The 18,876-nt window shown below is 41.9% G+C and overlaps 1 protein-coding gene across 3 annotated transcripts in view; it reads left to right on the top strand.

Moving 5' to 3' along the window:
- Positions 1 to 18,876, top strand: part of bsnb (bassoon (presynaptic cytomatrix protein) b) — a 79,391-nt gene that overhangs the window by 50,470 nt on the left and 10,045 nt on the right. For all 3 annotated transcript variants that reach the window (XM_085456817.1, XM_085456816.1, XM_085456815.1), the window contains exons 4-5: positions 8,272 to 9,036; positions 11,075 to 17,368. In XM_085456817.1, the coding sequence (XP_085312943.1) occupies positions 8,272 to 9,036; positions 11,075 to 17,368 (7,059 nt within the window). The remainder of the gene's footprint in view (positions 1 to 8,271; positions 9,037 to 11,074; positions 17,369 to 18,876) is intronic.

Raw genomic sequence — 18,876 nt, 5'->3', positions numbered from 1 at the left:
CAGTGAATTGGCTGTTTTGTTTTCAAGATGCATTAAAAGGCTGTTTCTGAAGCACAGAGGCTCGCTCTTTTATACGGTCCTGATTTTCTCCACATAGTGTGGGTAGAGGTGGGAAGCACAGCCCACAACACTCGCTGCTGTACAAGCTAAAGCATTCTACATGAATAATTTGCTACTCCCTGCTCCGGTTTGGCCTTGCTCCTCTTTCCCTTTCACCCACGCAGTGGTGTTATGCTGATTCGGGAGCAAAGAGGAGAGTTTGGCACTTCCAACATGGCAGGAAGAAAAACGTCTCCATAGAAAAGAAATACTATTCAGCATCTCATTTAAGTGATAATGTTAAAAAGGATGATTAGATGGGGTTTCGAGAAAGTTAGAGACGTGAGTCAAGAGTTCAGAAGCTGGAATTTTTATTAGCTGGCTTAATTGTGTGATCATATAAGTATACACTCATATAGCGTCTTCACTGTAGCTGTTGTTGCATAGCTTCAGTAGTTGTCTCTTGGTCGCAGCATGTACTAGCTGTCCACAAACACACAGTCACTTGTTGTGAAAGAACCAGCACAGATGGCTAGTTCTGAGAGCACTGCACCTGTTTATATATAGCTTCTCAGTAGAGCACTTGAGAGATAGGAAAACAAAGCAAGTCTGTCTGTTTGGCATTGCAGTAGCTCCATCCACGCTTTGTGGTCTCAGTTGAGACAGCAGATTCCTTTAGGATTCGGGCATATTAACAAAGGTTTTATCTTGTACGGAGGAATAGCACCAGCAAAAATAGCGCATTATAGATAGATTTTTAATGTAACCGTCACGTCTATTTTTGCTGCGTTATATTTGGTTGAGGCCCTTTGTTGGGTTTCGGACTTTATCAAACTGAGTAGGTGAAGTTAAGTAATGTAGTACCTTACAGTCATAACCTGTGGTTTGTGTTTTCACGGTGCACCCAAATGTTTTCCAGGCTCTTACTTTATCCTGCTTAATGTTGAAAAATGATGTCATTGCCCACACTATTGTTAGTGCTGCATTAACCAAGATGCACTGCATATTTTCACACTATTCATGATTCAAATGGCATCATTTCTGAGGGAAGGAGTTGCATAATTTGTCACTCATGTTGCATAATTGAGTTATTATTGAGGTTCTATGTTTGCTGGGTCATTGCCACTTATTACAGCTCTTTTCCCCCTGACTGATTGGGCGTCATCTTTGAAACGTGGCTGTTTTTGCAAAATTAATTGTGAAACCAACAAAACATCATACAAGTTTAGCAAAAGATGACAATGAAAAAACTTTTTTTTTGCAAAACTCCTTTAAGTTAATTACATTTAAAGAATCGTCAACTACTTTCTGACTTAATAGATTAAATAAGACTTGGAGGTTTTCATTTTTCTGTGTGCAGGCCACAGCAGCTAAGGATGTTTTATACATGTAATAAACATAGACACGCAGATATCCAAATGTGTATTCTAAAGAGAACGCACCACAAATACAAAAAGGGATTTTTTTTAAGGAAGCAAATATAGTGATAGTGCTTCTTCTTCATGCACATCTTTTCCATCTGTGTGTTTGTCCACCACTTTGCATTTAATCATTAGTTATTATTAATCTCTGGCTCTTTTCCACAGTGTGTTTTTTATCCTGCCTCCCTCCCCTCACCCCCAACCAGTCGTGGCAGATGGCTGCCCCTCCATGAGCATGTTTCTGCTTGAGGTTTCTTGCTTTTAAAGGGGAGTTTTTCCTTCCCGCTGTCACCAACTGCTTGCTCATCGTTGTCTGATTGTTTGAGTTTTCTCTGTATTATTATTGTAGGGTCTATACCTTACAATATCAAGCACCTTCAGGCAACTGTTGTTTTAATTTGGTGCAATGCAAATAAATAAAATCAAACTGAATTGAAGAACAGTAAAAACAAAAGGGGATCTATGTGTATAAAGCCATGAAACTTCATTCACACTGCATGCAGTGTTGTTTTGAGGTAGGCAGTGTGGAAAGAATCTGCTGGAAGGCTATATCTGAGTGTTTTAAAAATATTAGCTGAGTGTAAAGCAGAGAATGTGGATTCCGTTTCTGACACTTGGCAAATACATTGGCTGCAGGTGTTTTGGTTTCAGTAATTATGCTTTGAAAAATCATATGCATTCTTTAAGTATGCAGAAAGGGGAAAAAAGGTAAACCCTGCTATAATTTGATATGTCTGTTATTGCATTTACAAATGTACATGTACATGTACAGTGACGTTGCTGTCTCACCACCTTTATACTGTTGCTCTGTCTGCAGGGATGTGCATGTAGGTATACTGAAGAGGTTTCAGTATGTTAGCTTTAGTGGCCTCCCATAAATAATAATTCAGCTTAGATAAATAATAATTATACATTATTATAAGCGGCATATAGTAACAGCATTAAATATAGCAAATATTATATACCTATATCCTGAATAGACATTATCTTCACTAACAGCATCATTATTCTTACAGGACCACCTTCTCCTTCCTCTTTTCCCATCCACCTCCTCATCCTTTTCATCCTGTTGTGTTAAATGTGAGCTGTAGCTTTGTCTACTAACACCTACGCCAACATGTCACTAACCATTATTTGTACATCATTTTGTGTTCAAAGTCAGTTACACTGAGCAGATACAGGGAGTGCAGAATTATTAGGCAAGTTGTATTTTTGAGGAATAATTTTATTATTGAACAACAACCATGTTCTCAATGAACCCAAAAAACTCATTAATATCAAAGCTGAATGTTTTTGGAAGTAGTTTTTAGTTAGTTTTTAGTTTTAGCTATTTTAGGGGGATATCTGTGTGTGCAGGTGACTATTACTGTGCATAATTATTAGGCAACTTAACAAAAAACAAATATATACCCATTTCAATAATTTTTTTTTTACCAGTGAAACCAATATAACATCTCCACATTCACAAATATACATTTCTGACATTCAAAAACAAAACAAAAACAAATCAGCGACCAATATAGCCACCTTTCTTTGCAAGGACACTCAAAAGCCTGCCATCCATGGATTCTGTCAGTGTTTTGATCTGTTCACCATCAACATTGCGTGCAGCAGCAACCACAGCCTCCCAGACACTGTTCAGAGAGGTGTACTGTTTTCCCTCCTTGTAAATCTCACATTTGATGATGGACCACAGGTTCTCAATGGGGTTCAGATCAGGTGAACAAGGTGGCCATGTCATTAGTTTTTCTTCTTTTATACCCTTTCTTGCCAGCCACGCTGTGGAGTACTTGGACGCGTGTGATGGAGCATTGTCCTGCATGAAAATCATGTTTTTCTTGAACGATGCAGACTTCTTCCTGTACCACTGCTTGAAGAAGGTGTCTTCCAGGAACTGGCAGTAGGACTGGGAGTTGAGCTTGACTCCATCCTCAACCCGAAAAGGCCCCACAAGCTCCTCTTTGATGATACCAGCCCAAACCAGTACTCCACCTCCACCTTGCTGGCGTCTGAGTCGGACTGGAGCTCTCTGCCCTTTACCAATCCAGCCACGGGCCCATCCATCTGGCCCATCAAGACTCACTCTCATGTCATCAGTCCATAAAACCTTAGAAAAACCAGTCTTGAGATATTTCTTGGCCCAGTCTTGACGTTTCAGCTTGTGTGTCTTGTTCAGTGGTGGTCGTCTTTCAGCCTTTCTTACCTTGGCCATGTCTCTGAGTATTGCACACCTTGTGCTTTTGGGCACTCCAGTGATGCTGCAGCTCTGAAATATGGCCAAACTGGTGGCAAGTGGCATCTTGGCAGCTGCACGCTTGACTTTTCTCAGTTCATGGGCAGTTATTTGGCGTCTTGGTTTTTCCACACGCTTCTTGCGACCCTGTTGACTATTTTGAATGAAACGCTTGATTGTTCGATGATCACGCTTCAGAAGCTTTGCAATTTTGAGACTGCTGCATCCCTCTGCAAGATATCTCACTATTTTTGACTTTTCTGAGCCTGTCAAGTCCTTCTTTTGACCCATTTTGCCAAAGGAAAGGACGTTGCCTAATAATTATGCACACCTGATATAGGGTGTTGATGTCATTAGACCACACCCCTTCTCATTACAGAGATGCACATCACCTAATATGCTTAATTGGTAGTAGGCTTTCGAGCCTATACAGCTTGGAGTAAGACAACATGCATGAAGAGGATGATGTGGACAAAATACTCATTTGCCTAATAATTCTGCACTCCCTGTATATGTCTTTATTTATCTATCATACATGCATGAGAAATGTATTATATTAGGAATTTATTATATTAGATCATAATTAAGAAATGAGGAGTTCTCAGAATGATACTCTTACTGCAACTTCATTAGGGACACATTGCTAGTACTAGATTGGACCTGCTTTTGCCTTAAGAACTGCTTTAATTCGTCACATCTCAAATTCAATAAGGTGTTTGAAACATTTCTCTGAGATTTCGGTCCATATTGGCATGATAACATCCATGATATGAATCCCTGGCTCCACCACATCCCAAAGGTGCTTTGCTGAATTGAGATTTAGGGGCTGTGGAGGCCATTGGAGTACAGTGAAGTCATTGCTGAACCCTTGTGGTGTCCTCGGGTCAAAACTGGTCCTTAGGTGAATGGCAAACAAGTATATGGGAATCCCGAGGACACCACACGGGTAAAAACCCACTTTTGACTAGATGGTTTGAGCTTTGTGACATGACACGTTGATGGAAACAGGCAGCAGAAGATGGGTACACTAGATGGGATAGATATGGACAGCAACACAATACTTAGGTAGGATGTGGTGTTTAAATGATGATCAGTTAGTAGGGGCCCAAGGTGTGCCTGGAACATCTTCCCCATACAGTTATACCAACGCAAGCTTGAACCGTTGATTCAAGCTAAATGACGGCTCAATCGAGACTCAGCATTTTTTCAATCTTCTATTTTCCGATGTTGGCGAGCCTGTGTAAACTGTAGCTTCAGTTTCCTGTTCTTAACTGACAGAAGTGACATGCAGTGAGGTCTTGTGGTTATGTAGCCCCTCTGTTTCAAAGTTTGATGTTTTGTGTATATTCATACCTTGATTATAATTAGAGATGGACCGATCCGATATTACGTATCGGTATCAGTCCGATACTGACCTAAATTACTGGATCGGATATCGGAGAAAAATGAAAAATGTAATCCGATCCATTAAATATCACGAAAGCACCTCACAAAACTTGCAACACGCCGTAACTCACCTCAGAACGTTAGCACGTCGAAGCAGTATGCATCACGTGATAGAGCGGCTGTGGAGCTTCGCTAGCAACCCGGCATTTCATCTCCGACAAAGTTATCCCCGAGAGAAGTAAAGCAAGTGTGTAAGTCCATCTCTGAATCTTTGTAAAGCATTCCTGCGTTAAGCTTAACAAGCGATATATGGAGCCACTGCCTCTTCTTGCTGCTACTTCAATCATGAAACTGCTTAAAGATCAGCTGATCTGCTTTTCTGTTGCGAGTCCGTCTCTCTTGTTTGCTTTTGGCCCACTTTGCACCAGAAAGAGGAAACCAGTGGATAAACAACAGCAGCACGTTTAAGCTTGATAAGCTGTTGTTAGAATTTATTTAATATTACTTTCTACACCAGGATCTTTTTCTACGTAGCTGACGCTGGTAACTGTGCAGGGGCGGATCTAGCAAAGTTTAGCCAGGGGGGCCGATAGGGCATTAACAGGGAAAAGGGGGCACAAAGACATACTTTTCTTTCTTATTCTCATTTAAAATGTCTAGCTTTTAATAAATAATTATCTGACACCCAAAGTTTTAATTTGATGCAAAATGAATAGAAGTCAATTACTGTATATAGTGACTATTAAGTCTAATATATATATATATACCCTAGTAAGCTATAGTACTTTTTACTTTGGGAAGGTACCATCTGTGCAGTCTGCAATTTTGTTGAAGAAAGATGTTGAATCTATTTAATATTTTAATATATTGAAAAATAATTGATTTCTGTGCATTTTTTTTCACACTGCATCAAATTAAGGTTGATTACGTTGATTAAGCATCATGAGGTGGAGCATGAGGGGTGGTTCCCTATTTTTTATTTATTTATTTTTGTTGTTGCTGGGAGTTGGAACTCTATTAGTTAGGTTGCTTAATATTTACGCTAAGTACTCTTTAAAATGCCAGAATAGGGAGGATGGTGTAGGTTTAAGTTTATTAGATTGATCAGTATTGCTGAACTATGAAATTTTTTTTTTTTGCATACAGGTATAACAGAATAGCTTTAGTGTAGTTGTTGTTTTAAACTTGAGTATGAACTTGTACAAAATGCAGCAAGATATTTAAAAAGACAGTTTTGTTGATTAAAAAACACTATATCGGATTCATATCGGTATCGGCAGATATCCAAATTTATGATATCGGTATCGGACATAAAAAAGTGGTATCGTGCCATCTCTAATTATAATTAGTGGTTATTTGACTTACCCTTGCCTTCCTTCCAGCTTGAAGCAGTGTGGCTATTATCCTCTGACCGCTGACGGGCATTTTCACCCAGAGAACTGTCTCTCATTAGATATGTTCGCTTTTCATTCTGTGTAAAGATGGTTGTGAGAGAAAATCACAGTAGTTGTACATTCAAAGTAACTGAAATCACCTTTCTTCCATATTCTGATGTTGCTGCCCTGCGATTGGCTGAATTAATCTTCACATTAATGAGCAGTTGAACTGGTATACCTACATTTTCTATAGTTTGTTTTTAATCCTACTTTTCAATTAGGGTGTCCATGACCATGCGGCCACCATTCATTGTGGCCACTGAATCTAATAGAGGACAGACAAGGACCACTAAGAAGAACAATCAGTCTCTCCCTTACACAGGGCCGGGTCAATGTCTCTAAAGGTTTTGTATAAAATGATAAAGAAGACAGACTGTTGTACTCACAGACCTTATCACTAGAGACATATCTATCAAATGCTGGCCTCTTGGGTCTCTAGATTAAGATCCCTGTTGTGCTGATCAGATGTTTCTTGCTGATTAAATGCTTGTCAGTCTCTGTCAGTCTCTCTTTGTCTTACGTGGAACGTGGGCTTTTCTCATTTATTTGTATAACTCAGGAGGATCTCTTCTTAATGTAACTTTCCTTAATTGAATTTGACTGAAAGACAGCATCCCAGTGACTTCAATGACTCCCTTTTCCATTTGATCATTGCAGTGTGATGAAAACGTAAGGGTGCGTTAAAAATAAATGTTTTATTTGCAACCTTCTCTGCCATCTTGACTGTTTGCACCGCGGTAAAGATGTCCTCTGATACAGTCACTGCACACCTACCACCATTATTTTATTTATTAGCTGTTACCGGGCATGTTGTTAAATTCCATCTTCTGTATTTATGCTTTTGAAGTATTACACCAATAAAAGAAATGATTTATTTGGGCAGATGGTAATCAGCAATGGAGGTGTTTATGAGGTTATTTGTTTTGTTGTACAAGTCAGTGACACAAGAATGCTCATTCTTCAGGCCCGAGGCACAGATGATTGTCATTAACAGGAGGCTGTGTTACAAACATAGTTCCTTCCCCTCTATTTTCAGCTTTCATTACCTGTAATCGAACCATTTCTTTCCATTGAGCAGTTTGATCGATGTGTTGTGTTGACCTGAAATTGAATCTGTTTATGTTAATATCCTGTCTGTGATGGCTTTTGTACTAGATTTTTAACAGTGTCACACTCCTCTCTCCAAACATAGGGCTTAGCGAGGATGACTGTGAAGGGTGAATGCTGCTCTTGCAGATGCTATGGGCTCCATAAAAGATCTGATGATTGTTGCACCCGTCCAATCTAATAGCAGTTGTGTTCATTTGTATTCGTGCTGCACTCTTTCTTCTGTGTACTCGGTTTGAGAGTGCTAAATGCTGTCAAATTATTAAGTCTTCTTGAGGAGATGAAAGGCCTTGTTTGGACAGGCTTTCAAATATTCAGTTGTTCAGACTTGCTATAGCATGTCCTTAGCACACCGTGACCATTTATGAAGAAACATGACTTGGATTTAATATATCTAACTAACAGACAGATCTTTATGCTTGTACCCATCAATCACTGGGAATAAGAATCCAGTAGTGTGTTTTGGAAAATATTACTATGAGCACCTAATCATGCCTGAGGTTTGCTGGTGGCAGAAAATTCAAATTGTTTCTTTTACTAGCATTAGTGTATAATTTGTTTTGCTGATGTACATACTATGAAATCATGTTCTCCTATCTGATTTCTTTACTTCATGGCTAAATCCTGCTTTCTTCTTTTTGTTTTTCAGAAGAAAGAATGGTTATGCTTGAACTGCCAGACACAGCGGGCCCTGTCAGGAAGCTTGGGAGATATTCCAGCTCCTGTTCCACAGCCAATGGCATCCCCCCGGTCACCTGTTCCAGCCAATCAACAACCACCTCAACAGAAAGGGCCCAATCAACTATCAGGGCCCAGGACCACAGGTCCTCAACAACAACAGAAACCAGCGGGTCCCCAAGTAAGTGGCCCTCTCTCTAATGTGAAACAGGCTGGGCCTACCTCTGAAACCAAAGGTTCTGCCCAACTTAAGAGTTCAACCCAGCCACCTTCCCAAGTTAAGGGTCCAACACAACCCACGGCTCAGAGTAAGGGACCTGGTCAGGTTAAGGGTCCTACTCAGTCACACGCTCAAAGTAAGGTCCCTGCTCAGCCAGCTAACCAGACAAAGGGCCCGAGCCAGGCCAAAGGGCTGACTCAGACAAAGGTATCTGCTCAGCCCTCTGCTCAGACTAAGGGCCCTTCTGGTGCCAAGACTTCATCTACCCCTGGTAAAGCTGCACCCAGCAATGCCAAGGCTTCTTCCACCCCTTCAAAAACCATACCTACTCAGTCTAAACCCACAGGTAACAACCAGGCCCGCAAACATCTGCAAAGCCAGGAGAAGACTAAAGTTGCATCTAAATCTCTAAAAGAAGACGTCAAAGCCTCGCCAAAGAAGGCATTGTCAGAGACTGTCACTTCTCCAAAAGACACGAAGATACCTGAAGATGCGCAGAAGTCAAGACACCATGAAGTGAGCTACCTGCAACTTCTTCGCCTTCACCTGTTCCACTTGAGTCACCATTTTTTTTTATTTATTTTGCTCCATTAAGAGTTGTTCTTTTTTTTTTTTTTTACATTTTTTAATCATTGTGCTTATCAAGCTCTTTATGATTTTATGTTCGTATTATAATTTTCATAACTTCATCTGTTCCACCACTCTGTCATCATTATCTCTTTAATCCTGAGCAAAGTTTAAGGTGTAAATAATTACATCTTTACCTAAAGGTGCTATATCATAACATCTTTTGCATAAAATAGAGTAGTGCTGTCACGAAAAGTAGTTGTCAGCATCAGTTTTATTTAGGAATTATTATGATATCAAGACCAGTGACATCATTAAGAAGGCACGGAGGAGGGTGACGTCAACTTTAAGGTCACCTCGTGTGGAGAAAATAAATGTGAGAAACTACATTTGAGAGAGGCAAAGAACAGATAGAGATACAGAAATTCCTTCACTTGGTAGTGAGATGATTTCCTTTTAATGGACTTTTTTCATCATCATGATGTCCATAACATCACCATCTATGTCATTTTCATCCTCATCCTTATGATCGTCATCATTGGTCTCAGGAGCCATTTCTTACATTCAGATCATGCCTTCGTTCTGCAGCCATGTTTTGTCCACTTTTATTTTATTTGCAGGTTTTCTTGAACTTTTTTTGTGTTTGTTTAATGTGACACGTGATGATATTTTAAGCATTCTAAGCATGTTCGTTATTCTTCAGCGGTTGGAAGAATGCAATGGAGAATGCATCAAAGATGGCAATGAAGCATGTAATCAAATGACATTTGTCCGTAATTGTTTGTATGTTCAACTGTCTGTTATAGTCATGCTGTGTCAGTGTATTTATCCATCTGTGTGTACATAATGCTGAAAGGCAAACTCAACCCAAATCAAGACGAGACAGTCAACAGCCATAATAAACTATGAAATAATTCATTACTAATGACACTAATTATTTTGTTTTCTTTTTTCTTTTCTATAAGACAGAAACATTTTGCAGTTAAGTTGGTCTTTTTTTCCAAGTACAAGTACAAATGCATAAATATTTCTAAATGGCAACTTTTGCAAATTTGCCTAATTTCTAAAACCAAAAAGAAATAAAGTGTAAATATTTGGGTTGATTTTAACCTAAAATGTTAATATATCTGGTTGTTTGATTGAAGAAACAGTTCACACATAAAAAAGACAAATTTATGTTTCCTCTGGCCTATAGTGCTGACTTTCCATCTAAACTTAGTGCGAGCTGCCCACTTTTTTTCACCATATAGTTTGGTGAATATCAAGGAGCTAACTGCCACTTACCAAGTGGTGCTCAAAACTCAACCCTAATAAAGTCTGTTTCTCAACATCATGACCTGGTTACTCTAAATAAATAGTGAATCCAGCACTAATCACTTTCAAGAAGTTTTTTTCTTTCTACCCCACTGCATCCACCACCTGCATCACATTTACCTGTGCTGTGAGGCTTGTAGTTGTGACAGTGTGGCAGCATGTATAGTTTCTTTTTATTTGCATGTGTAGTTCAATAAAAAGAATGTAGTTCCTAGAATGAACTACTCCCACCAAGGTCGGTGGTCTTTTTTTAGTTGTGCAGTCATACATTCTAGAAAGAGACATAGCTCCTGGATTTTCAAATTAACCTTTTTTGCCTGCCACCCAAAAAAAAACATGTATCAAGACAACTTTTTTTGGTGCTTTGTGCGCCACGAAGTAAGAATTGTTATTTTGGGGTGAACTGTCTCTTTACGGATATGTTATTTCCAAGTTAATTATTCTCTAATATATTACTATTAGAGACTATTTCATCTTTATTAGGTGTAGTGAATTAATTTTACTCCTAAGCATTTCAAAAATGCTCATAGAAATGTCACTGATGAGCTGGATGAAATAGTTGGATACAAGATGTGCACTGAAGCTTGTAATATACTTTTTCATTAATTAATTACAGGAAAAAAGTATGTCTTTTTTGCTTCTGACCTCTTCTCTTCTTCCTCTCTTTTCTTAGGATTCCAACAAATCAAGTTCTCAGAGTTTAAGTGACACTGGATACTCTTCAGATGGCATCTCCAGTTCTCATGGGGAAATTACTGGTCAGATTCGGGAAGAAGGAATCAAGCTCAGTGAAAGAGGTGCCTCCATCCCCTCAGAAATCACCAAGCTGGAGAGCTCCATGAAACCTCTGTTGGAGTCAAAGAGTACTTCAGATCAGAAGCACAGGCCACATTCACTGTCGGTAGGACAGGACATCAGTCCCGATGACGATGCAGCAAGAGATGAATCAGAAGATGACCTCAGTTGTAAGCTTCGGCATGATTACGTGGAGGACAGCAGTGAAAGTGGTCTCTCACCATTGCCAGTAAGACAGAAGAAGTCACATAAAGATTTAACAGATGAAGAATACATGAGGAGGCAAATTATGGAGATGAGTGCTGATGAAGAAGATTTAGAAGATTATGGAAATCAGAAAGTAAAAAAGTCACATAAAACAAGTGGAGACTTAAACAAAGAGAGGCGACGACTCTCTCATCATTCTAATAGTTTTGAGGATGACGCCAAGGTTTCAGAAGGGGCTTATAAGGCAAATGAAGAAGAAGACGTTGTGATCGCTGGAGGCCTTCGCCGCTTTAAAACCATTGAGCTAAATAACACCAACAGCTACAATCGAGACATGGAGCTCAGTACTGAGCATGACCTAAGAGAACCAGAGCTAGAGATGGAAAGTCTGACTGGGTCTCCAGAGGAGCGGTCTAAAGGAGAGTATTCATCAACTCTGCCTGCCACCACCCCCAGCTACACCTCTGGAACATCCCCCACATCTGTGTCATCCATGGAGGATGACAGTGACAGCAGCCCTAGCCGTAGGGCACGACTAGAGGAGGCTAAGCAGCAGAGAAAGGCTCGCCATCGTTCCCATGGGCCCCTGCTGCCAACCATTGAGGACTCATCTGAGGAGGATGAGCTTAGAGAGGAGGAAGAACTACTTAGAGAACAGGAGCAAATGAGAGATTTAGAGCAACAGAGGATCAGAAGTACTGCCCGAAAAACAAAAAGGGATAAAGAAGAGCTACGAGCCCAAAGACGCAGAGAAAGGTCCAAAACTCCTCCAAGTAATCTCTCTCCTATCGAGGATGCATCACCAACAGAGGAGCTGAGGCAGGCTGCTGAGATGGAGGAACTTCACAGATCGTCATGTTCGGAGTACTCACCTTCTATGGACTCTGAGGCAGAAGGCTTTGAGATAATTGGTGGAAAGCTTTACAAATCAGGAAATGAGTATAACCTTCCAACCTTTACTTCTCTCTACTCTCCAACAGAAAAGACAGCAGTTTTACCATCTGATAAAACACTGAAAAGTGCAGAGGAAGTGTACGAGGAGATGATGAAGAAAGCACAGCTCATGCAGAGGCAGGGGCAAGCTGTTAATCAGCGGAAAAGTACCTCTCAGTCTGATGATAAGCATCATCTTGAAGCTGGAACTGCACTCACCCCTGGCTCAAGCCCAACACAGGTTACTGCACCTATGTCCTTCTCTACAACAGGCAGTGATCCAAGAATTCCAGGTATTCATGCAGCACAGCATCTATCAAAAGAAACACAAAACAGGATGATGACACAGAGTGCCAAAATTGAAGGTGTTGTTGGAGTTGCCACAACAAAAGCTGTGAGTCATACTGTGACAAATCGCCAAACAGGTGGCCCGGTACCTGCTGGCACCAAGGTAGGCTCCCAGAGGCCAACACAGGCACCATCTGACCCTGGAACATCCTCCCTGACCTCCAGAGTCTTTTCCCTTTTCAAAGGGCCTAGCCCCCCAGTCTCTCCCACTGCTTCTCCAGTACAAAGTCCAACTCATGCCCCATCTGTGCGATCCACTAGTAGTGGCGGCAGGCAACTGCCATCTGTGCCTGGTGGTCCTACATCAGCTGCAGCATCCCATGGGGCTCAGGCACCTCAAAGAGCAGTTTCGCCACGTCTCATACGACAGCAGTCCTCCCAAGATTCACCGGTGATGGTGATAACTCTCGGTTCAGAAACAACTAGTCCTGCCAAGCCACTTACTGTAAATTCTTCCACTTCGCCTTTGTCATCACCAACACAAGCAAGTTGTAAAACACTTTACAGCTCGCATCCCTCTTCGACAAGTTCGCCAACATCACCTCAAAAACACCCATCTCAACAGTCCCTGAAACATTCTTCTCAGATGGCTCAGAATGTTGAAAAAGTTAATGTTGGTATAAGTGCTGGATCTGTGGAGATATCGCTAGGTAAAATTTCAAATATTCAAGGCACTTCAAAGGTTGTAGGTCAGGGTGAAACACTTCTTGGAACTAATATTGTGGATTTGAGGGCCCCAATGAGGCCAGCTCCAATTATAATGACAGACCAGGGAATGGACCTAACATCCCTTGCCTCTGACACGAGACGATACTCTTTAGGAGCAGAGCAGCCGGCTGGTAGACACACAGCAGTGCAACCTCTTATCATGAACCTAAATGCACAAGAGCAACCACACGTATCTGTATCAACGCCAACCACAGTGAGTGTCACAGTCGCAGGTTCAACATTCATATCCCAACCAAAGCAGCCTGTCGTGTATGGAGATCCATTACAAAACCGTGTGGATCTTGGGCAAGGTGTTGGATCAGCTGTCTGTTTAACCCAAAGTAAGCCACCAATCACAGACCCATCTATTCCCAAAATTGATGCCTGTCTGGAGAATCTGGGTATACAACAGCAACAACTGCAGTTACAGCAGCAGAAGCTGCTTCAGCAGCAACAGCTTCTGGAACAACAGCTCCAGCAGCACCAGCAGCAATCCTCTTTTGCTCGTTATAATTTGGCTAATCAAGTCCAGCCACTGCTGATAAAAAAAGACCTTGTAGTGAACCAGACAAGCAGTGCCCAGCCTGGAGTGACTGCTAGTGCCATACCTAGAGTCTCCCCACTGGCTCCACCATCAGTTTCTGGGGCTCCTGCTTCTAATATTCCCCACGAATTGTATGGTGGAGTTGCCTTAGAACTAAAAAATAAGCCAACAGTAATGAACCTGTCCACAGGTAAGCCCCATGTGATGATGGTGCACCTTGATGAGAGTAATCCATCACAAAGTGGCACAGTGACTCAACTGATAAAGCGAGAGGAACCTCCTCCCCCTCCTCAGGTCTTGGATCTTACTGGACAGATCAAACCAGAAAACCAGGTGGCTTGTTGTGATGTTGTTTACAAATTGCCCTTTGGTGGTTCCTGTTCAGGGTCACTCACTCAGAAGTCTACCACAGTATCCTCAGATAAAAACACGACCACTGAAGGCTCTCAAGCAGCCCATCCTCCCCAGTCACCTCACTACAGCATTAGCCAACAACAACAACACCAGCCTCAAGTTACACAAGGAATGACAGACGAACATAAAGCATACCAAACACCCATAGTCCCCTCAGGAAGAATACAGCCATCCATGTCGGATACTAATCTGCCTTCCATGACTGATGCTAGCCACTACCAGAATAATCTCCAGGGTGGTATGGCAGTAGATCTTAGCAGTATAAATCAGGTTTATGAAGGTGGATACCTTGGCATGGGAGCACAGTATGGTTCCTACACAGACTTGCGTCACCAAGGAGATCTCGGAGGCCCTTCGTTACCCCTTCGCCGATATGGCTCCATGTCAAATATCAGTTCAGACTATGCCTACAGTTCACGTGACCTAACAGTATCACAGGACTCCAATTTGGCTCAGTATAGTGCGACCACTGCCAGGGAGATCAGTCGCATGTGTGCAGCTCTTAACACAGTGGATCAGTATGGGAACCGGTATGGAACTAATGCAGAATTACCATATGGGGCAGGAAGGGGTGGACCTTTAGCAAAGTTAAATCTCCAGCAAAGCTTAGCATCAATAAGAGCAAATTTACTCTATGGACCAGATGGAAGACCAACAGCAAATGGCCAAACCCTAACAAATCTAATAAATGCTAGACAAGCTAGTATACGCGCCTTGTACCCTGCTGCTTTGAGGGGAGGTGATGGAATGATATATTCTACCATAAATGCTCCCATTGCCTCTACCTTGCCAATTACTACACAGCCTGCCTCTGTCCTGCGCCCCATGCCGAGAGGAATTTACAGATCGTACCCTACAGGTGTAACTGCTGTACCATTGGCTAGTCTTACAAGGTTGCCTCAGTTGACTCCCAGGATGCCTCTGTCCACGCAGGGAGCATATTCATACCCTCCTCCAAACCAATATCAAACGTCTGCCACACCATCAGGAGGTATGCCCGTGGTAAGCAGCTCCCACCAAGAAACTCCAATGTACCTTGGAAAGCCTTTAACAACAGTTGCTCCACAAACAGTTACAACAATTGCACCATCACAAACTGCAGTACAAAGTGTTGTTGCCACTGGGATGTACACAACAGCTGATCATCAAATAGACCACTCTAAGCTCTCATCGCAGAGTATTACAGCTCTCTCTCAAGCTCAAAGCCAGCCTCCAACTGTCCAGCCAGTGCAGGCACAGCAGTTGCCTGCTCAAACTGAGCCTTTATCCCTCACTCAAACCCAAACTCAAGCACAACCTGTCAGTCAGCCTCAACAGTTAGTTTTGCCGCAAAGTCACTCGCAAGCACCACCACATGGTTCTGCACAAGCACCAAGCTCCAAACTTTCTCCACCCACAGATGCTCAGAAAGGTAAGGAAGATGAGAGACTGAGTCAGCAACAAGAGCACATGCTGCAGTTAGAACGAGAACGGGTTGAACTAGAGAAATTACGACAGTTACGTCTGCAAGAGGAGCTTGAAAGAGATCGTATGGAGCTTCAGCGTCACAGAGAAAAAGAACAGCTCCTGGTTCAGCGTGAGATCCAAGAGTTGCAGACGATCAAACAGCAAGTCCTACAGCAGCAGCAAGCTGAGCGCGAAACGCAGCTCATTATGCAAAGGGAACAACTAGCTCAACAGAGAATGCAGCTTGAGCAAATCCAGTCATTACAGCAGCAGCTCCAGCAGCAGTTGGAGGAGCAGAAAAGGCAAAAGACAGCAGCAGTGGAGGCAGCAGCGGCAGCTGTGGCGGCTGAAGCTGCTGCTGCATCTGCTGCAGCTGCAGCAGCAGCAACATCTGCCCAAGGTGCTATACAAGGTGTTGTTGTTGGAGGAGGTCCCCCTCAAGGGTTTATTATTTGTGACCAAAGTGGTAGAGTTATTCAGCAAGATGGACAGAGTGTTCAGTTTTGGCAAGATGGACAGCTGGTCCAAGCCGTGGTGGCAGCTCGACCTATTCATAGTTCAGCCTCTGAAATGTCTTTAAAAAGCAGTGACAAACAGGTTGACTCTAAGATTATGAAAAAGCAGAATTCCATGCCTCGGCTGAGGGATGGCTCAGAGGAGGACTCTGTGAAAAGGATTACAGACAGCTGTGTGCAAACAGATGACGAAGATGGAGAGGAAAGATTCATGAACAGGCGCAGGAGAACTCGGCGAATTGCAGACTGCAGTGTACAGACTGATGAGGAGGACCAGGCAGAATGGGACCAGCAGCCCGTAAGGCGCAGGCGATCACGTGCATCCAAGCACTCTGAATCTAGCGGTGAGGCTAAATCTGAAGGATCATCCAAAGTGGTTTCTGCAAGCATAGCTATTCAGACCACAAATGATTCATCATGCCAAACAGAACCTGACCAACTAGGCAGGGTTTCGCCTGCAATCCACATTACAGTGGCAGAAACCTCAAAGGTTGACCTGTTACATTACATTGCGGCTCCTGAAAGAACGCACAAAGGAGAGAGTCTGGCCTGCCAGACAGAACCAGAGTCTCATTCCCAGGGAGTGGTCGCCCCTCAGCTAAGTGTGCCCACAACTATCAGCCCCTACTCAACAAGTCTGCATATAGTAGGAGCAAACACATCTGACCCAATCTCCCCTAGACTCCAAGGAGTTGTTAAGTTTGAGAGGAGGAAACCAGACCCCTTGGAAATCGGCTATCAGCAGCAACAGAATGAGTCTCATTCTCGCCAGCCCCCCAAATCTCCCCAAGTGCTATACTCCCCTGTATCTCCGCTGTCTCCTCATCGCATGCTAGAGACAACATTTGCCTCACAGGAGAAGCTTAACAAGGCCCACGTAACGCCCCAGCAAAAGGCCTTCACCGCCGAGTCACCCCAACGCCACCAGACTCTACCAAGACCCATAAAAAGTGTGCAGCGTTCGATGTCGGATCCAAAGCCTCTCAGTCCTACATCAGAGGACCCTGTCAAGACCAGGTTCTCCCCATATCACCAACAAGCTGTGTCCAACAGTCAGGTACAAAATCATAACCTTTTGTTTAAACAGAGTTTATCATGCATGTAACATATCAGTGTTTATACACAACAAAGAACTAGTAGAATTCTAAAAATTTAAATGCCTGTTTGAAGAGTATAATTACAAGACAAATCTGACTTTAGAAACTAGTTAAACTAATGTGTGGTTATTAGTGTTACACATTCAAGACTAATTTATTCTATAGTTACTAGAGCCTATTAGCACAGATACAATCAAATAAAAGGAGCACCTTTTGGGGGCTATTTGAAGTCACATAGTGCTTTTCTACACTATAAAACTAAAACTTCATTACGTGAATTAAAAAATACACACACACACACACACACACACACACACACACACACACAGTTTACGCCAACATATGCTGTCAAAGCTGCTTCAGTGCACCTTGGAGTTCATTTTCCAAGGTTGAGATTTTATGGTAAGGATGAACACAATTCTTCCAGAATATTTTCCCTTCATTTGGTGTTTAAAAAAGGGAGGTGGAGAGCGATGTACAACAAACTGGTCGAAAATCAACTCAATTTAGGTTTGAAGACTTTTAAAGCCATAGAATATCATCCACATCATTTTCATACTGGTCAAACCTGTCCCATCAGGACAGAAATGCTCCATCAAAGGATAAAGGTGATTATAACAGTTCTTATATTAATTTGCATAACAGAGCCAGTATATCCCCTGACTGCAAGGTCAAAGGTTCAGGCTTTTCCTTTAATATGTATCCAGGATGTCTCGGATGCTTTGTGTGGACATGAACATGGATAATCACACAGGATCTGGCATTGACAGAGTACCAGAATGATCTCATAAGAGCAGATGGCAAAATCAGAAAAGCTTTTCTGCTACGTCTCCTCCCCTATCTTCTCCATTTATACATTTTTAGTCCGTTTGTCTCTCTCTCTATTTGCCACGTTTTCTATTTTTGGTAAACCCTAAAGTTTTGCCACAGGGAGACACAATGTGAAGTAATCCCACCGCTGCCTTGCTCGCTCCCTAATTGTTAGCAGCTGGTCAAAATAAATTAATATCGCTCTGCACTTAGACCAAGTCTTTTTCATATACATACCTCTAATCTTTAGTGTTAACATTTAAAACTCGATTCTCTTGTGGATACTAAAAAAAACCCTCCATCATGGATCAACGAAGCACAAATGTTTTGTAAGTAAAAGACTAGCATAGATATCTTTTTAAACTGTGTTTTATTTGTTATGTTTCACTGTTCTTACTTGCATGAGGCGCATAAATATTTATGTCTTGTAAAAGAAGTCCAGCCACAGCAACTATCAAAGCAGTAAAGGGAAAATTAGCATTTTTCTGAAACTACATTTGGAGTGAAATCAGAAGACATTTGCTTCATTTTATTCTTCATTTTATTCTCCTTGAAAAGTATGTCTAACCATCATCTGCTTATCTTTACATATACTAAACTGCTAAAACACAGAATTTGTTCAACATTATATTTCATCAAAAATTTTGTCATTGACCTT

The sequence above is a fragment of the Copadichromis virginalis genome, linkage group LG5 (genome assembly GCF_057382275.1).
Source record: "Copadichromis virginalis isolate Kocher_CV1m ecotype Utaka linkage group LG5, C_Virginalis_male_GT1.1, whole genome shotgun sequence".
Taxonomy (NCBI): domain Eukaryota; kingdom Metazoa; phylum Chordata; class Actinopteri; order Cichliformes; family Cichlidae; genus Copadichromis; species Copadichromis virginalis.
The sequence above is the reverse complement of the archived record's forward strand: the minus strand, read 5'-3'. Positions and strand labels throughout refer to the sequence as shown.